General features: G+C 43.9%; 1 protein-coding gene across 2 annotated transcripts in view; it reads left to right on the top strand.

The window, feature by feature from the left end:
- Nucleotides 1-21,509, top strand: part of b3gat2 (beta-1,3-glucuronyltransferase 2 (glucuronosyltransferase S)) — an 85,467-nt gene that overhangs the window by 39,784 nt on the left and 24,174 nt on the right. For both annotated transcript variants that reach the window (XR_014877600.1, XM_085182908.1), the window contains exon 2: nt 3,521-3,665. Coding sequence is in view for 1 of the 2 variants with exons in the window: in XM_085182908.1 (XP_085039034.1) it covers nt 3,521-3,665 (145 nt within the window). In the remaining variant the exon portion in view is untranslated. The remainder of the gene's footprint in view (nt 1-3,520; nt 3,666-21,509) is intronic.

Raw genomic sequence — 21,509 nt, forward strand, 5'->3', positions numbered from 1 at the left:
GCTGCATTCAAAACCAGGAGATCCTTAACAGTCAAACTGGGATTTAACTGCTAAGCCATATTAACGATCGTACTCCAGGAACTATCTGGGAACGACGAACACACCGAGCCTGCCTCGCTCTCTACCTCCTCTCCTTTTCTTTTCATCTGTGTTTTCACAAAGCAGAGGAGCTGAGTCTTTGAAAAATGACCTGAGAGAGAAAGGCAGACAGCAGCAAAAGAGGAACAAGGGGGAAGGGTTTTAGCGTCGCACACGCAAACTCAAGGGGCCACAGTATTAATGGGGAAAGGGCTTCAAAGCTGTTGGTGATGCACAGGGGCCCCAAGCAGGAGATGAGGTGTTAGGGTGCGGGGTGGAAAAAGATGGAAAGAAGAGAAATGAAAGGGAAGGAAGAGGAAGGGAAGCGAGAAGATGCTTTTCTCTTTTCTGTCAGAGTGAGGTCAGCCACTAACTAAATGTTCAGCTTATCATCTTCCTCTCATGCTGTGGAATCTTAGGTCTAGGCGTGCTTACTGGAAGAAGAATAAGGTACACTTATTATCTTTGACACTACTGTATAACTAAATGTCACATTCCATGTTTTCTGCTTCTGTTGCTATGCTGGAACACAACAAAGATTTCCAGCCCATTAAAACTTTTGTTCTTGCTGCTCTGAAATCTTTGAGTGGATCACTGGAAGTTTGCATTAGACAGCAGGTAACAGATGGACGTGGCTGCCCTGACTGAACAAGCTTATAATAGTCTTTTCACTCACTATGTGTCTACACAGCACTCTGCATTTAATCATTAGTTATTATTAATCTCTGGCTCTCTTCCACAGTGTTTCTTTTGTCCTGTCTTTCTCCCATCTTCCCCAACAAATTGTGACAGGCAGCTGCCCCTGCTTGAGCCTGGTTCTGGCCAAGGGAGTTTTTCCTTCCCACTGTGGCTGAGTGCTTGCCTGTAAGAGGTCATCTGGGGCTTTCTCTGTATTATTGTAGGGTCTCTACCTTACATCATAAAGCATCTTGAGGTGACTGTTGTTGTGATTTGGGCTATATAAATAAAATAAAATTGAATTAGTGTTTTAGGTGCTGTGTTGTTGTTGTTGTTTTGTTTTGTTTTTTTGGAGCAGAGGATAAAGTGCTAAGATACAGTCCCGATCAAAAGTTTAAGACCACTTGAAAAATGGCAAAAAATCATATTTTGCATGGTCACCATTTTTTTCCTCTTATTTCAAATTAAGAGGTGTTTCCAGTCCCTTTGCAAAAGGTGTATCAAATCAAGACCTAGTGATTCAGTCTGCTTTTACAAACATTTGGGAAAGGAAGGGTTGTTGTAAAGAGCTCACTGAATTCGAGTGTGGTGCTGTAATACGATGCCATCGATACAAGTCAGTTGAGGTTATATTATATATATACGTAGTGATATGTATGAAGTGATAAAGCTACATGAAAATGAATGCTGTCTTTGTTACTGTAGATGTCATGCCTTGTGTATACTCTTTGTTTGCTTGATTGAGATTTGTAATTTATTGAACTGCTCAGGTTGCTAGTTGTTTGAACTTGCAAATCCACTGAAACTTAATTAAAATGGGCTTTTAGTTTGAAGTGGTTAACTTATTTCATTAGTGAATTTAATACAAAGCTTCATCACCTTTTATTATTGTGCACACATGCAGCAGGACTTATCTTTCTATGTATTAAACACAAAAAACACATACAGAAACACACACACCTGTTTATTTTTGTTAAAGAAGAGTGCCTCAAACAGTGCATGCTGGGACGTCTGTTACTATGCTAGTTATGCAAGGTTAATTTAATGGGTTGAATGAACCCTGAGATCTGAGCAGAAATATCAGTTTTGTGATAAACTGACTTTAATATTACAACATTTACATGCATAACATTTGAGAACTGTGCTAAAATCTTATCTAACATTTTATGGTGTCATCAGTAGCAGCTTACAGTTTGTTCAGTTCATTCAATTTCAGAACTCCAGTCAGTGAGCTCAATATGTGTTTTGCCTGAGGAGGACATTCTTTAATTAGGCTGTCAGTAGCAGATTGACAGCCCCTCCACCCCTCAACTAAAACATCAATATTAACTGTTAACACAAATTTAATAGGCTGTCAGTTAGTTTTACTTGTGCTGATTCACCTCCATCCATCAGGTGAGTAGTGACCAGTATGGGCTTAGTACCAGGGACAGGTACAAAGAATTTTTCCTTCTGTGGAACTCCATGGAAAATCTCTAAGTGTGAAACCGTCACTGGTGATGACCCCACCAACCGTAACCCTAAATTTAAGCAAGTAGGAAATATAATTTAGTTTTTATGCAATTGTTCTCCCAACTCCTAGTAACTGGGGAACAAAGAAAATAATCATTTATAATAAGTAGGTTCCCCACTTCTCCAAATGTTAGGATTATGGTTACTACCTATGATGACCTCAGAAGGTTAAAACAAGGTAGAAATATTCACTTTATTCAGAATTATTCTATATGAAATACCTTAGTGAACATGAACTTTTCAGAGTATTTTTATTTGTCTACTGCCCATACGCTCTCAGCAATTCTTTGCACAGTGCCAAGTCTCCTCCTGCTTAGAAGTTTGCAAAGAGCTGTAAATCTTCTCTATATTGTGCTATATATACACTTGGCCTCCCGTGGCTTTAAAAGCTAGAACTCTGTGTGATGTCTGGCTGCAGTAATGCAGTGCTGCTTACTGATTTGGTTTTGTTCTGTTGCTTTCTCATGAGCGACTGGCTGGAGGCTGTTTGGGTGAGCGATGAGGAGCGCTGTCTCAATGAACGGCTTCAGGGTGGCCAGGGGTGGAAAATGGAATGTCACGCAGACACATATGCATCCATACACAAAGACAAGACACAGATGTTTCATACTTGAACACAAAAACTCAGTGGTCCTTGCACAGTCCAACCTCTCCCCCACCACACACACACACACACACACACACACACACATCGCCAGTCTTTTATCTCACTCTCTCTCCTCGTCTCATTTCGTGTTGCACTGCTTCGGGCTGTGTGCAAATTCATTCACTGTGAAAATGGAAGGCAGCTCTGCGCTGCACACTTTCATTTAGTCTCATTCAGTTAGCCACAGACTCTCTGCATGCTGCTCTCACCCACATTTCAGTTGAAATTAAAGATGTCTAATCGCTTACGCAAACTGACACAAAAGTAATTAATTTCAGAGTCAACACCACACGCCCAGTCTCTAATTTTCTGGGGCCTTTGACGTCTCCTCAGGGTGGATGTCACCTGTAGGCTCCGACATTGTGTCTGATTTCCTATTGCAGAACAAGTATTGTGATTAGCAAGGAAAGCGATTGTGCAGATAAAAAAATGTGGTCTTCTATGGGGTCAGAGTCGTTACAACTACATTAAATGGACTTTTAACATTGGAGCGTTGCTCCTGCTGTTTTTAAATAACTCTCAAATAGTTACATTTCACACATTCTGTGATAATGGTCGCATGCAGGAAGTCATCACTAATCCCATTCCCTTCTCTTTTTTTTGCAGATGCGTAGTACTCGAGGTGTATCCATTTGGCCTGTGGGATTTGTGGGTGGCAGAGCATATGAGCGCCCCCTGGTGACTGGGGGTAAAGTTGTGGGCTGGTACACTGGCTGGAGGCCAGACCGACCTTTTGCCACCGACATGGCAGGTAAGAGGCAATCTGTACATCAGCTAAAGTGCAAGGATTACTTGGTCGGACATAAATATAACAAGCTTCTACCATCCATGTCCCCATATCCAGAGAGATATATGGATCCGGATTAGTGTTTTATATTTTTTTTAAAGAAAAGTAGCTAAAGGTTTAGATCTATTTAATGCATGAATAAGTTGGTTTAAGATCAAATGATCCAAAGGGAGGACGCAGACAGCTCAAGTTCCAAAATCTAAAAGACGAATTGTTAAACTGAACGTGTCCTGTGTGGACAGTCAGCTGACATGGCAAAGAGTTCAAGTAGACATTTCACAATAAAAATCTAACACATTTTATTATATTAACCAAATGTCTGTGGCTCCCTTATTACTAGCAAAATGTCTGGCCATTAAAGTAAGATGCTGTACTTAAAACTATAGAAAGAAATCAAGGATCTCTTTTGAGCTACACAGATATGCAGACAGGTTCATATGTCTTCTCTGTCAGTGACTTCTTTATAGGGGGCAGGGGGGGGGGGCGGTTGAAAAGAAAGATTATAAGTTATATAATTAAAAAAATGTTATTCTTATGTTCAAACTTTAAAGTTGTTGGGATCAGTTTTTCCCAGATCTTTGGTGTTTAGATTTGCGTTTCTTATGGGCATTTTCTAGTTTTTGTGTTGCCGAGAACAGTATCAGCATTCTTGTTTATTAAACTCTTAGTAAAACCAGTGTTCCTGTGGCTGTGCGGTGTATGCCTGTGGCTGTGCGGTGTATGGGGCACATGGAAGGTCCTTGTCACTCAATAGAAAACATTCATACTGAGCATAATTATTCCAAAATTTATACAAAGCATCTAAACATTCATAGTGACATTTTGTGAGGTTGCTTAACATTTATAACATTTCTCCTTTGGTATATTACATTAAGTTCATGTGACTTAGCCTAAGCACCGTAGTGCAGATAACAGGTATAACCCACTTCTCTTGTGCTGACTTCACTTAATTTTCTTAAGGCAATAATGTTGCATACATATTACATATATGTGGTTTATTCAGTAAGGTTGCTTGTAGCTAGCCAGTATGTTTGTCATTAATTTATCCAGATTTATAAAATTTTATTACTGACTCACTATTACTCGAACCACAGATTTACTTGCTGCCAGCGAGTAGAACTTGCACGACTTTTTCCAAATGACCTGTCGCAACTAATCGGTGTATATGTCAGGCAATCAGTAACAAGAAATTGCAGTGTAGAAAAGCTCAATCATGTTTGCAGCCAGTCTGACTCAGCATTACTTTTACAGTGTGACCAATGGAGAGAAGTAGATTGTGCAAGTGATAGATGTCTCATTCTGTCTGTATCTCAGTCATAGTTTTAAAAGAGATCTGCACCGGGCGTGATCATCAAGCGCTTTAAAATCAGATCAGCTGGTTAAATGTATCATTAGTGTGTGAATGGGGGAGTGAATGAATAGTGGCATTGTAAAGCGCTTTGGGTGCCTTGAAAAGCGCTATATAAATCCAATCCATTATTACAGTTGATAGATACTGTATCAGTCACAGGCTTTAGAATTCAGGTCACGTGTCATCCATCTGTTGGTTTAATTCTGACCACTCGTTGCCAAATTGTGGATTACACAGCAGAGTTATTTGAATAGGAAATTGGCCATTACATGTGGGGCTATGAAATTGTAAAACAGGTTTGCAGAAATGCCACCGCACTCACTCTGAATCTGTGGGTGTGCTGAGTCAGGTAATAGAGGTGACTATGCAACTTTGGTTGCTTTTTTAACTTCTTTCTGGAAGCTTCAAAAGGTTTTATTGACGAGTTCATTGATTACAAAACAGTTAAAGCCAGTTGGAGTGTTTCGGCCTGCTGGCTTTCATCAAAGCAGGAAACCAAACAGAAAACATTACTCCGTGTTCCTTGTGTCCTGAACTTACCTGCTTAGATCAGACAGCTTTTTTGTTGAGCTTCTGTTTTTTCATGGATTAATTTGCCGTAAAATGAGATCCGATCCTTCCAATTTAATGTTCTGATTGTAAGACCTCCACATAGGACCTGCTGTGCTACTTTGGCTGATTGTTTGTTCCGGAGAAATCACCACATGGGATTTTAGAGCGCTGTAAAACAGTGCTGAACAGCAACAGACTGGGAGGAATTTGGATTTAAAGAAGCCAGAGGGGTGAAAAAAAAAAGTCGGAGGCATCAGGAAACTCGGCAGCTGATGTATTTTAAATTAAGCAGATTCTAGAAACACTCCTCAGATGACAGCTGCTGGTTACACCTACCTGTGCCGGCACACCTATCAGTCAAAGCAGCCGCTGCTGCCATCTACACATTACACCTACAGAATAGAAACCCATGCCCTGAAGCTCCCTGTGCACAGTTTTTGTGCTGATGTTAATGCCAGAGGAGGTTTGGAACTGCAGTTACTCAGTCAGCTGAGCACTGGTGACTTTTACACACTGTGCACCTCAATAGTTGGCATCCCCACTTTCCCCACTTCATGGCTGAATTTCTCTGGTTCCTGAGCACTTACAGCTGATCATGGAATATCTGGGAAGAAAGCAATTTCACAAGCTCACTTGTTGCAATCATGGCACACGACACTCGAATACAGTGAGCTCTTTACAACAACTCATCTTTTCCAAAATGTTTGTAAAAACAGACTGCATGAATAGGTGCTCGATTTTATGCACCTGTGGCATAAATAAAAAAGAATAAACCTGTGGAATTCAAAGATCAAGACGTGTGGCCCTTTTGGGACCCTTATTTTTGTCTATGTAGTGTATAAATAAATAGATGTCTGAATTCATTCATTGCACAAACCAGTTTAGTGATTGACTATGTTATGCAGGCCTACCTTACTATGACTTCTATTATATTTTTCCAAAGAATAAATAGCAGCCTGAGTGCCCAATCTAACTGCTGAGCTCATTTTGGAGGAATTCAACACTTACAAGGACAAAAGGTTAAATGTCTGTGAAGGTTCTCAGTCATCCAGGTCATTGTAGTCAAAGGAGCTTGCAAAGAAAAGCATCTGGACGCTTTTCTTTGCAAGCTCCTTTGACGACAAAAGGTTAAGAGTGTAATAATAATAATAATATTAATTATTATTATTATTATTAGTAGTAGTAGTAGTAGTAGTAGTAGTATTATACAGGATGTATAATATACAGGATGTTTTCTGGCATAAATACAGTATTTATGCCAGAATATGTTTTAATGGCAGACTGCACTAATATGTGCTTGAATTTATACACTGTGGCAATGGAACTGAAAACCCTTGAATCCAAAGGTTAAAAGGTGTTGCCCAGTGTGTCCCATGTACAGCCAGCATAAAAGTATCCAAATGTACATCTATTGTACATTTGGATATTTTAACATCTGTGGGGACTGACTTGCTATTGGCCTCAAATGACCATTGTAGAAAATGTGTTTTTGGCCCTTGCTTTGGTTTTATTGATTTAACACTTAAGGTGTCCGCTTTAAACAAAAACTAAAGCCACTGTGTCTGACCCCAAACTGGTCATTTTCATTTGATCTTAAGAGAATTATCAGACTTCTTGGCTTGTCTGCAGATTTTTTAGTGTCTTTTAGCTTGTTGAAGTCTACTTACTTAGTTCATTCTCATCATTCTGCTTGACTTGCAGCAGGCAGTTGCTGTCAGAGGTGAAAAAGTCCAATTAACAACTGCAACACCTGCCAGCAATAAACATCAAGTAAACATTTACATACTGAAACTAGTGGAGCATTTCTCTCATGAGTCTCTCGAAACCAAAGCAAAGCTAAAAGGAAGCTGATTTTTGGACCTATACAGTCAGGTGGACACATACATGACCCCATACAGCAGGGGTGTCGAACTCCAGGCCTCGAGGGCCGGTGTCCTGCAGGTTTTAGATCTCACTCTGGCTCAACACACCTGAATCAAGTGATCAGTTCATTACCAGCCTCTGGAGAACTTCAAGACATGTTGAGGAGGTAATTTAGCCATTTAAATCACCTGTGTTGGATCAAGGACACATCTAAAACCTGCAGGACACCGGCCCTCGAGGCCTGGAGTTCGACATCTGTGCCATACAGGATGTTTCAATAAGAAACTGTTTGCTAAAGTTTTCAGTTTGAATGTTTTGACTTGTTTACAATATTTACAGCCGGCTCCACTGCCCCCTAGTTGCAGCTCTAATGGAGGTTTGAACAAACAGTCTTATTTAAGGCGGAGTATGGAAAGCTCAATGTTCAAGTGTCACGTGATCATATTGTAATTGGATAGTTCAAAAAATGGGAAACAAAAAATAGAGAATGGGAATAAGGAGCTTTGGCATCTAATTGATTTAATGAGAATATTAGCTATACTAGCCTAACAAGCAGCACTGATGTTAGCTGTAGTAGTACACTTGGTTCAAAAGTAATGTTCTTCAAAGATAATGTTCACTCTGCAGTAATAATCCACAGCTGCATAGCTGCCAGATACTTTCTGGATTGGCTTTAATTCTCAGACAGGAAGCTACTTCCATGGTTTTCTATTATTAATATATGAAATCAGCGTTAAATCCTAAACTGTAGCAGGATTTTTGGTTTTAGGGATTTCAGATTGTCATAACTGGAGCAGACAGTTACTGGCAATGACAGGTGTCCTGTTTATGTCATCAGGTTTATTGGTTTCATTGATCACTTCATGCTGTTGATGCAACACACATTAACCTTGTTTTGTCAACTTTGTGTTGGCAACAGAAAGAAAGCCTCTAAGTCGTGACCAAACTTTAACACAGAGTGAACCGATGTTACTCCACAACTTTGACGGCATTAGTGAAAAAGCGTGTGCGAGGTGTGTGAGTTCTGAAGAGAGCACTTCATTCCAAATTGGTCCTTATATTTATAATCCACTTAATGGAGAGCAAAGCAGACATCCCCATCAATCTGTTTACATCTTCATATCTCCTGTGTAAAAATCCAATCAGACTAGTGATCAGCCTCCGAGCTCCATTTGACCCGAGAGCAAATAATTCATCACACTGACCAAATAATACCACCCTGCCAGTCCCCAGTTATTATCTCACTTCACCCGCGCATACACTGTATTTAGACCCTCTGTGGCAAGATGCTGTTTGTAAAATGTTTAGAGAAAGTAGCACAATAGCAGGCTATAGCGATTGCAGGCTTGTATCGTTCCAAACCCCAATGAGGACACACACAGCACACGTGCGCAGGTCGGCCCCTGGGATTGGTTTTAATTAAATCACGATAACAGGAGTGGGCCAAGATCTCATCCCACCATTCTCCCTCAAACCATCACCTAATCACACACAGCACATACACTGACACACACACACACACACACACTGTAATTATCAGCCCTACTTTTACACCACACTATATAATTACGCTGTCAATTTGCAACGCTAAGATTTACTGCCGAGCCCTGAACACAAAGCATTTTTTTTGCTTTAAATTCTGTAAGGACAACAATGGCTGAGCCGGGAGAGCGAACCAAACTTTGTTCACTCTTAAATTATTATTCATGGGATTTACAATAGGGTGTCTGCAGAGTGCTGAGTGAGTGCCGGTGCGTGTCCTAATAGTATTGTGTTATACAGTGCTGTATTGTTAGCAGACCACTAAAGCTTCCCATCTACTGCTCGGTCTCATTTAGCCAGACACAATGGATCCTGGACAATGATGGCGTGGAGTACTATTCACCTCAGCATGTGTGTGTGTGAATATGCACATGTGCACACAGACACACAGATACGATTACATCATGTGTCTATTGGGGAAAAAACACAGGCAAACACACACCTGCAGGCACTTGAATTGATACAAGTAGACAAGCGTTCATGTTCCATGGCACGCACATATTCATGCATGCAATTTTCCTAAAGTGCATCACAGCTGCGAAACAGAGCAAATGCGTTCATACGGGCTCACAGAGCAAATGCAGAAACACAAGCACGCACAGATATGGCAACACAAAGACAGTCTCTCGGTTGTTCAAGTGATGCTTACGCTTTGGGAGTGCTTCTTGAGAAATGAAAATGTTTAACCCCCTAATAACCCCAGTGCACCCGAGTAAGAAGCTGAACTCAACAGACAATAAAATTTGTGGCACACGAGGAAAATATAGTGTAACAGACGGAAAGTGCTTGGGGACACATATACATATCAATTTGGACAGGTTCAAATTTAATGTAAAAGTAAAATCCATTTTAATTTGGCAGTATGGCTCTGCTAATGTGGCGCTCGGGAGCAAGTCTGACAAGTAACACAATTTGTGTAATTTTGCCACTGTATACCACCATAGTGCATTTTAAATCCAATAGTCAGGACCGAAGTGCACACTTTCAGATTTAAATAGCCAGTGATAAAGGTGTCAGAACCAGAGAATCAGGCCATCCTAATCAATATACGATCGTGGCTCAAGCGTTGGAAGTTTGCCTTGTAATCGGAAGGTTGCCGGTTCGAGCCCTGGCTCGGACAGTCTCGGTCACTGTGTCCTTGGGCAAGACACTTCACCCGTTGCCTACTGGTGGTGGTCAGAGGGCCCGGTGGCGCCAGTGTCCGGCAGCCTCGCCTCTGTCAGTGCGCCCCAGGGTGGCTGTGGCTACAATGTAGCTGCCATCACCTGTGTGTGTGTGAATGGGTGGATGACTGAATGTGTAAAGCGCTATACAAATACAGGCCATTTACCATTTTACCACTGCTGATAACTTATTGCTTATTGCTTACGCTGTAATTCAGTTCAGCTCAAAAATGGAGAAGGAAATGAACAAATCCTCTGGCTCAGTTTGCTAATCTGTGGGGGGTTCGGTTTTTTTTGTTTTTTTTGTTTTTTTTAATTTTGTCCTGGAATCCAGATTTACTTGCTCCTAAATTATGCGTAAGTATAAACACAAGTAAAGGTAGTCTGAGTTTGTCTATTAAAAGTTCAGGAAAAAACACATGAGTACTTTTTGATAAAAAGAAAGAGAATTTCTATGTGAAAATTATTACCCAGCTTTCAGCTGCCTTTCAGCCAAGCAAACGCACATGAAAATAATCATACTTCAAAGCAAAGATGCAATAATTAGTCACACTTGCTGATGAGTAGGATGTAATGTGCTAAGGTTGTCTTGAGAAGTTTGGACTTACAGTACAGTACACAGTTTCTTGAACTCAACACCTGGCATTGGATTGCCTTTGTTTCTCACTTCTTTCTGTCTGATTTTGTCTGTTGCTCATTGTCAGGTGCTTGTAATCCCACTTGCCACTTGTGAGTCACATGGTGTGGTGGAATTTGACACCTTTCTCCTTGGATGTTCTGTTGTTCTTGTCATTATTCAAAATAATTTTTAAAAAAAACTTATCTCTCTGCTACACACACCACAAACTGTTTACTTGAGATCTGAAGCAGATCTAAGAGGAACACTGTTGTGGTATATGAAAGGGTGACAGAGGTTCCTGAAGGTCATTCGTTTTTAGCTTATGATTTCAGTGTCACAGTACTTTGTTCTTATGTCTGTTTTTACCCTGGATAAACTCTTTTGCACTTTCTGTCGACGTCTTAACTGGAACTAAATCAAAGAGCAATGGGCCGAAGAGATGAATAAAGTGAGAAATCAAAACTGAAAACTGTGTGCACACATTGCATGCTAACCTATAGCATAACAGTGTGCTCACACAGTTCCCTCAGGCTATCAAAGCCTCACATTACACCATGCTAATATTAATCAATAAAGTCCATAAGGCTGTGCCAGACATTGCTCTCGTTTTCATTTTACGTTCTATTCACATTTCAACTTGCTTTCTATTTCCTCATTTTACTTAGTTATGTGTGTGCTCTCTGCTGTAGCAGGCAATTGTACTGCACAGTGAAACAGAATGATAGCTAACTACAAAGATGAATTTACTTACTGGGTCACAATAACCTAGTAACCATAGTAAGCTAACAGCTAAATCCATGCCTGTAGGTGAGAAAAGTTAATTACATACCTAAAGACTCAGACTGGCAGCAAGCTATAAAGCTAAGGATACAAAAAGAAGGTTTAAACCACAGCTAAAATCACAGAAAGATGCTACACAGTTCAGACAGCTCGAAAGTCATAGTAAGACAGCTAAAATGAAGCCGTTTGGGGTTGTTGGTGTGTACAGATTTTAGTTTTAATTCTAAGAACCTTATCTTTTAAGATAAAAAGCAGGCTTTAAAAAAGATGCAGTCCCTATTTAATTCCCTGTGTTTGATAAGTACATATATAACCTCCACGTGATGCGCTCCTTTGTCCTCTTAATGTTTCTGCATCATGCTGTTAGCACAAAATCAGTGCTTCATTTCTCAAGAAGGATTTTATTGTGAAGCATATTTTGTAAAGGTGCTCTGGAAAACTCACATTGTGACAGTACACATGTCCTCCTATCATGTCTCAGTTGGGTCATCCATGGACAGAACGTGCGCTCATTTAACTGAAGACTCATTCTCCCCTCTCACCGTCAAAGACTGCAATCTGCTCCAGACATCAGAAGGATTTTAAATGTGTTTTGCCTCATCATGCAATATTTCTACTACTGTTATTATAAAGGTCAGCCCAGCTATAACCATAGCATGTACAGCTAAACTTATAGCTAGTGATGAAGAACAGCATATAATATAAAACTGTTAGTAAAGGAAACTGTCTAGCTTTGATACTAGATGGTGAGACTGACTAACATATCAAAAGGCACCCTGTCATGGTCCTGGGTTTTTGAACCCCTGAATTTAATGTTTTTAGACATTGAATTCTTGCTATTAATAATTTATATCAATAATTATTAATACTTTTTTGTGTGGTCGTGTTGTTTGGACTTGCCTCCTTTATTATTAAATGTTAAAACATTTGAGGTTACTAGGTCACTACTATACTACACTACTAATAATCTGTTGGTCGTTTAGTCAGAGGGACCTGTCCCAGACTCTGTGAAGTAAAATGGGCCTCATTCACTAATATTTGTGTAGAACAGGGTCTTAATTCGAGCAAAAGAGGAATCGACGTGGAGACTCAGAGTTCATGACACATGTGCACTGGCAAATTTTGTTTTTACCACTGTATGTTGGTAAATCTACACACAGCCACACCCTCATTTCTCCATGTAAGCCAACACATTTGCCTTTGTTTGCATTCAGTTCAACTCAGTTTTATTGATATAGCGCCAAATCACAACGACAGTCGCCTGAAGGCGCTTTATATTGTAAAGTAGACCCAACAATATTACATGCAGACAACAACCTAACAAGTATATGACCCCTATGAGAAAGCACTTCGGTGACAGTGGGAAGGAAAAACTCCCTTTTAACAGGAAGAAACCTCCAACAGAACCAGGCTCAGGGCAGGGGAGGGAAGACAGGACAAAAGACATGCTGTGGAAGAGAGACAGAGATTATTAACAAATATGATCCAATGCAGAGAGGTCTGTTAACACATAGTGAGTGAGAATGCATGGAGTAAGTGGTAAAGTTTGAGAGAGCTAAGGCAATAATAATTTTACTGCTGAAGAAATTCAAGCCATTTCCAAGGTGGAAGTTGGAGAAACACTTTTCAAAAGTGTTTCCTCAGGAGTAACAACAGTAGAGAAAAATGATGCGTAGGCTGCAATAAGCCATGTGGTTACTGTTGTATCCCCTGCAGCACTGACTGCAGGTAAAAAGGAAATGATTCGACAATAAAGTCGAGGCAATAAGAGAATAATGGACCGGAAGAAAAAGGAATCGAATGGAAGACATGGACCACTTTATCTGTCAGCCGAAGCTGTGAGACATGGCAATTATTTGGAAAACATCTCTAAGAGTGATATTACCCAAATATTCAATCACTACACATTTTATTCAAGAGAAAAAAAACATGCATTCCATTTATACAGCGCCAACAATGGTGATCTCAAGGCCTTTCAAAGTGGTCTGCATACCCACGTCCTGCATACCCGAATGGCCAGGTTATCCACAACCGGCTGGTTCAGCTGGATGCAGTGAATGACAGCAACAAGCATAAGACTTGGTAACATGAAGGACAAGCCACTTGTTGAGGAGTACTTGGTGAGGGCTAGTTCTTTTAGGTTCAGCAGCTAACAAGATGGTGTATCGGTCAGGATACAGGAAGGAGGACAACAGGCTTCCACTTTGCTGGATTATCACCGCCAGCTGTTTTATTGCCACCTAGATGCTCAGTGTTGCCAGCAGTCTGTAGTAACAAACAAGTTGCCATGAGTATATAAATATATACAGCAAAGCTTCACTAAGATAAACACAAAGAATTAAATGAAATAAACCAACACGTCCATCTGAATATACACATAACACAACATATATGATTTGAACTATGCCAATCTTACATCTCTTGCTCCAAACACAGAAAGGACACAATAAACACAGTGAGAATGTCATACATAGCCGAAACATCCACTCTAACTGTAAACAAAGGGACTTTGGCGCCATCGTGTGGCCGAATAAAATTACTACACAATGGCGGCGGCCAGCGGCACATGCCTTTAGTCGCGAGATGAAAAATGCGGTGCTACAACGCGGTAGAATGTAACTAAAGCCGCGGCCAACATCAGAATCGGAAAATAAACATATTTAAGGAAACTTACTTCCAGTCATGAACTTAACACTCGGAGCATCACCGTGAAGGATGGCAACCAGGAACACAGCTTACAAGGTAAACAGAACTAACACGGAAAACAATCTCTCCTTCCCGAGTAGCATCGCGTTACACCTACGTCATTTCCTACGACTCCACCCCACACAATATTGCAGAACATAGACATAAATCCCAGAGCCTTTTATACAGCCGCCCCCAAATGTGGTTACACATTTGCTCCCCAAAAAAAGGCTCCCTAATCAGTTCCAGGAGGCGACTTGCTATTCTTCTCAGTATCGCTGTCTTCCGATGGCACGGCAGGTAAAACTACCAACCGAGCAACTGGTCTGGTGTAAACACGTATTGGCCACAAGGCTCGAGGCAGCTGCGGATCTGCAACCATAACAACTGCCTTTTCCAGAAGTTCAGGAGGAGTTGACTGCCACTTCTGCCTCGCCTGTAAGCCAGGCAGGTATTCCTTGATGAATCTTGCCCAGAACTGATCAGCAAGAATCTGTGAATGCCTCCAACGTCGCCGACTGAGGTTCTCTGTCTCTGAGTAGACCACCTGGGGTAGTGATCCATCAGGCCGCCCCATGAGGAGACTATTGGGTGTCACAGGGTCCACATCGGCTACGTCAGTGGAAACGTAGCCTAAGGGCTTTGCGTTAAGGATCAATTCTACCTCCAGCAGAACTGTACGGAGTACCTCCTCGTGAAGAGGTTGGGAACCCACACAGGTGCGTAGAGCTGTCTTCACTGAACGGATTTCCCTCTCCCATACACCTCCAAAATGTGGGGCTGCCGGGGGGTTGAACTGGAATCTGATCATCTGACGGGCGAGCTTCCCCTGCAATGTCTCTGACATGTTGGCAAAGGCTTCTCTGAGTTCTCGTTCTCCCCCTTTGAAATTGGTCCCACAGTCAGACCATAACTCTGCCGGTGTCCCTCTTCTGGCTATGAATCGCCTCAGGGCCATTAGGAACGCATCCGCGTCTAAGCTACTTAGGAGATCCAGATGTACCGCCCTCGTCGTCATACACTTGAAAATGATTCCCCAGCGTTTCTCGTGACGTCTTCCTACCTTCACATAGGCCCAAAACAGTCAACACCAGTTGAGTAAAAGGCTGGTTTGTACAGTCTAAGCCGAGCAGCAGGAAGGTCAGCCATCTTGGGAACAGAGGGTTTTGCCCTCCAACGGTGACACTCAGGACAGGTTCGCTGGTGCTTGCGAATTGCCTCTCTTCCACGCAGTATCCAGTAAGACCTCCGCAGCTCCGCGAAGACCCGTTCGGGGCCTGGATGATGCAGATCAACATCATATTTCTGGATAAGCAGACGTGTGAAAGGGTGTGAAGGATCCAGGACAATCGGATGCAATATAGGTCCGCCAAGACCTTCTAGGCGTCGCAACCGACCCCCTACTCTGATGAGTCCCGCTGAGGTATCCAGTTCAGGTGCCAGGGTAAGCAAGCGGCTTCTGGATGAGACAGGTTTCCTTTCTGAAAGCAATCTGCACTCCTCGGGAAATGACTCCTGTTGAGCCTGCCGAAGGATGGCCTGTTCAGCATTCTGATAGTCCTCGGCACTAGATGGCGCAGTCGAGAGTCCCTGACCACAAAGCTCTTTGACAGTAACATCCAAGAGCTCCTGCCAAGTCTTGCACGCCATTCCATCCTGACAGGTAGGTGTGGAGGTGATAGAGGTTCCACAGAAGACTGTCTTCCGGAGCTCAAGGTCGTCATTACTGGGCTCGGAGCTCGGGTTCTCTGGCCATGTGTCAGGACTGTTGAGCAGAAAGGGGGGTCCATTCGACCACCGATTAGGCACTTTGAGCTCGGCCAGGGCCTTCCCTCTCGTCAGGTCATCCGCTGGATTACTCTCTGAGTCTATGTAGCGCCAGGTACAGTGTTCCGTCAACTCCTGTATCTCAGCTACCCTGGCTCCTACAAAAACCTTGTAGCGGCAGGACTGTGAGCTCAACCAGGTAAGAACAGTGGTCGAATCAGACCACAGGACTGTTCTTTCAATCACTGAGGTGAGTTCCCTTTTCAGGGAACTGGCCAGCTGCGCTGCCAGCAAAGCTCCACAGAGCTCGAGGCGGGGAATAGAGAGAGCTCGTTTGGGGGCTACCTGGGAGCGAGCTAGGATGAAGGTGAGGTGAACTTGCCCATCCTGTTCTACAGTCCTCATATAGGACACCACTCCATAAGCTTTCTCAGAAGCATCCCCAAAAATGTGCACCTCACGGATGGCCCCCTTTGAGTTAGCACTGGCAGGAACATAGGCACGTGGGAAGGTAAGGTGAGGTAAAAACTGAAGCTCCTCCTCCCAGTCAGACCAAGCTTGCAGGAGGGTGGAGGGGAGATTCGAGTCGTCCCAACCATGCTTCTTATCCCATAGCTGCCTGAGGAGGAGCTTGGCCCGAGTGGTGAAGGGTAACAGATAGCCCAAAGGGTCGTACTGTGAGGCTAGGACTCTATAGATGTTTCTGAGGGTTGGCATCTCATAGAACACGGGCCTGTGCTTATAACCCAAGGAGTCGGTATTCCAGTCCCAGCTGAGCCCGAGCGTGGTCTCTAGCGGGTTGGATTTGTCCTCGGCTAGCCACAGATCCAAACTCTGTGATCTAGCTTCTGGAGGCAAATGGCTCAGGACACTTTGATCATTACAAGCCCACTGACGTAGCTCGAAGCCAGCTGATTTCAGCAACTCTCTTAGCCGATCCACCAGATCTCTAGCTTCTTCTGGTGAGCCAACACTCTGTAGGCAGTTGTCTACGTAAAAACACCTCTCGATGGAGAATCTCAGGCTGTCGTCAGGCTGTGTGTGCTCCATCACATGACGCTGCAGGGCAGATGTGGCGCAGCAGGGGCTTGAAGTTGTCCCAAATGGCAGGACCTGCCACTCGAAGATTTTAGGAGGTTCATTCACCTTTAAGTCTCGCCAAAGGAACTTCAACAGAGGCCGGTCTTCAGGGAGGAGCAGTACCTGATGGAACATCCCTTTGATGTCTCCACTCACAGCTATGGGGTGTTCACGAAACCTGACCAGCACCCCCAGCAGGGAAGCTCCAAGAGTAGGGCCAGGCAACAGGAACTGGTTCAGGGACTGTCCAAGGTATTTATGGGAACAGTTAAACACCAGGCGATTCTTTCCGTTATGACTGACAAGATGATGCGGTATGTACCAGTTCTCCTTGGGCGAAGTCTCATGCGTAACTTCCTTCACGGCTCCTGATTGGATCAGCTTCTGCATTTCTGCCCTGTAGGCATCAGCCCAACTGAGATCCTTTAGCAGGCGCCTTTCTGTGCTTCGAAGCATGGGCATGACTGATTCCTTTGGTGCATTCAGTGGCGGCATCTGTGGGTGACGGAGTAGAGGTGTAGCATACCTGAAGACTCCATCGACCATCCTGCGAGTTGTTCTTGCCTCAAGCAGGGCCACAGCCTGCTGATCCTGTTTCGACCGAGTGACCTCTTTCTCGGATCGGTAAGGCACCACGTCCACCTGCCAGAGCCGCTCCACATGCTTGAGCAACTCGTCTGATTGGGCGGATGTATACAGGGATAGGACAGGCTGGGTCTGCCGCCCCATGAAAAGACTTGGCCCTTGAAGGGTCCAGCCAAGCCGGGTGTGGACTGCTGCTGGGCCTCCAGGTGGGCCGAGGCGGACTGGTTCTATGGGGGTGATCAGGTGTGGCTGGTCTGAACCAATGAGGAGCAGAGGCTTGGCTTCCTTCAGGGCAGGGACCGGGATCCCATGCAGGTATTTGTACTTCCTTCTCAGCTGGTCGATAGGATAGGTATGGTGAGCTAAGTTGAGACGATCAGCTGTAAACGCTCCATCAATCTTGTAGTAGGATCCAGGATTGGTAACAGCAGAGACGCTGAAGGATACGGTATGTCCATGAAGCATCTGAATATCTTGGCGGACGGTTTGTAATGGCAGGTCCTCCGGGATGCCTGCCAGACCAAGAGTCTTTGCAGCAGCAGGGAGCAGCATGGTCCTCTCTGAACCGTCATCAAGTATAGCAAAGGTGTCTAGAGTCCGCTCTCCATGGCTCAAAAGCACAGGTACAATCTTCAGCATGACACGATTGCCAGCCCCATGGCGATCAAGGTAGAGTGAGCCCGAAGCTGAACTGGTTAGGCAGCTTTCCTCCTTTGCAGCCATGTCAGCGTTGTTTCCTTCTGTCCTGGCATTTACCTCGTGAAGAGCCAGCAGATGTTTACCCTGGCAGTGGCTGCAGGGTTTCTTTAGCGTGCACTGAGCAGCTAAATGAGTTCGGACACAGCGCCAGCATCGTTTGTTGACCTGTATCCAGTCCTTTATTTCCTCTTTGGAGAGCTTGGCTACATCATCACATTGGCTAAAATAGTGTTCTGTGCTCTCACAGTAGGCACAGTAGGCTTTGCTCTTGACCTTCCCTCTAGCTCGACTCTCCTTCACTGGTGGAAACGTGTGTTCTGATGGCCCCTTTAGGTTATGTAGGACTGTCACGGTTTGTCGGCCTGGACGGGCCTCGGCCTTTACACTGGTCCTTTCTCTACTGCTTCTTACACCTGCTTGGCCGTCAAATCCTTGACACCAGGACTCCTGACGAAGCCATGCAGATAGGTCGTACAGAGTGTAGGTGCTCCCGGGCTGCTTAAACTGGTGTCGACGAAAATCAGCCCTCTGTTCAGCAGGAAGCTTACTTATTAGTCGGGCAACGTGGGACCCACAGTTCAACTCCACTTCTCCTTCCAGTCCTAATGTTTGTAACAGCCCAACTAGTGACTGCACCTGAAGGGAGAACCTTTGGAAGGCTACTGTGTCACCTCGCCTTATTTCAGGACCATCCAGGACACTTGCTATCTTTCTCAAGGCGAGCTGATGAGGTTGTCCAAATTTGTCGTGGAGGGCTGCCATGGTGTCAGTATAAGGCTTGGGTGAGTTCAGGTAAGCATCGGCGATAAGTCGAGCTTCATCTAGTTTGAGGTGGTCCACAAGTATCTGATACTTGAAGAGCTCAGTAGCATTAGGAGGGAGTAGGTTCTCTAAAGCCATGCGGAGCCTAGCAAACTCAGAGAGATCAGAATGAATGAACCTTGGAATGGTTGGTTTGGGCCCCCTGTACACTAGCTCAGCCGAAAGAGGAGCAGATGGGTTATTGCAGTGCCCACTGGTTACTCCAGTGACAAGAGAGGGGGAACTGGCTGGAACAGGCTTTGTTGGGAGATAACCTGTCTTACTTGGTTCCCAGCAGGGGGGTGGCACAGAGGGTTGTGGAGGCGCATGAAACGTGTTTCCATCTTTAACCACAGGGTCCTGATATGGGGTGCAGCGATGACTTGGCAGCGAAGGCTCACCAGCGAAATATGCTGTGCGGGGTAGAGGGTGGTACTGTACACCATTATCAGAGTATTGTTCATCAACCTTCATTTGGGAGAATCCTGTGTGCAACTCTTCCACCGGTTCAGGCCATGGTGGTGGGTCGGGCCACACCTCCTCATCCTCCTCCTGTGACATTGTCTCAGGGGTTGTGTATATCTCTCCTGAACTGCGCTTGGGGGGATGATTGGTGCTATGCTGTGAGGCAGTCAGCTGAGCCATATCCTTCCTCAGCAGGTGAGCCACTTCAATCAGCTCTCTGAGGTCACTCTTTGCTTCCTTCAGTTCTCTGAGGCCCTCCTGTAAAACTTGCTGTGATTGGAGTAGCTGCTCTCTTTCGGCCTGCAAGGCTCTGAATTCTGTATGAAATGTGTGTATTGAAGACCCTGGCCAATTGGAAGGTGCAAATTCAGGTGAGTGGCTTCTATTAAGGTCCACATCCTGTTCACTTCTTCCCAGTGGAGGGGGTGTGTTGTAATAGGCCCCATCCCTGTCGCTGTAGAGGGGTGGCGTATGACTATACTGAGGCTGAACTCTCCCGCTTCTTGTGTGAGGCTGTGGGGTATCCCACTGCAGCATTTCCCTAAAGGGGTGGCCTGTATAGTTAACATCAAAGTCCTCAAACCGGCTTGGTCGACGTGTATGGCGTTTAGGCCTTACATCAGGACATGTCGCTCCATCTGGCTCCATCTTGATAACTGTATCCGGCTCGAAGGACCAATGTTGAGGAGTACTTGGTGAGGGCTAGTTCTTTTAGGTTCAGCAGCTAACAAGATGGTGTATCGGTCAGGATACAGGAAGGAGGACAACAGGCTTCCACTTTGCTGGATTATCACCGCCAGCTGTTTTATTGCCACCTAGATGCTCAGTGTTGCCAGCAGTCTGTAGTAACAAACAAGTTGCCATGAGTATATAAATATATACAGCAAAGCTTCACTAAGATAAACACAAAGAATTAAATGAAATAAACCAACACGTCCATCTGAATATACACATAACACAACATATATGATTTGAACTATGCCAATCTTACATCTCTTGCTCCAAACACAGAAAGGACACAATAAACACAGTGAGAATGTCATACATAGCCGAAACATCCACTCTAACTGTAAACAAAGGGACTTTGGCGCCATCGTGTGGCCGAATAAAATTACTACACAATGGCGGCGGCCAGCGGCACATGCCTTTAGTCGCGAGATGAAAAATGCGGTGCTACAACGCGGTAGAATGTAACTAAAGCCGCGGCCAACATCAGAATCGGAAAATAAACATATTTAAGGAAACTTACTTCCAGTCATGAACTTAACACTCGGAGCATCACCGTGAAGGATGGCAACCAGGAACACAGCTTACGAGGTAAACAGAACTAACACGGAAAACAATCTCCCCTTCCCGAGTAGCATCGCGTTACACCTACGTCATTTCCTACGACTCCACCCCACACAATATTGCAGAACATAGACATAAATCCCAGAGCCTTTTATACACCACTATCATTACCAAAAGGAAAACAATAACAATAACTGGCCACAAAACAAAAGTCTAGGACAGGGTACCAGGTAGCTCCCACAAGCTTTGGGAGTCCGCTTGCCTAATTTCTGTCTATTTTAACATACTTATCTTCAGCATGTGGCTTTTATTCCTGCTGTGAAGCACTTTGTAACTCTGTGTTTTGAAAAGTGCTTTACAAATAAAGTTTTTATTCTTAGTATTCATTATATCTGTAGTCACCTAAAATGTTATGAAATATGTTACCACAAACAAAACCAAGTGTTTAGATCTAAGAACTTAAATATCCCAAAAGACTCAGCAACGAGCCATCTGCTTCTCACAGCTCCTGCCTCCAAACACTTTCCTACTGTGCTGTTAGTTAAAATGAACAAGCTGTGGGTTCC

This window comes from Neolamprologus multifasciatus, chromosome 13, assembly GCF_963576455.1.
Source record: "Neolamprologus multifasciatus chromosome 13, fNeoMul1.2, whole genome shotgun sequence".
Classification (NCBI taxonomy): domain Eukaryota; kingdom Metazoa; phylum Chordata; class Actinopteri; order Cichliformes; family Cichlidae; genus Neolamprologus; species Neolamprologus multifasciatus.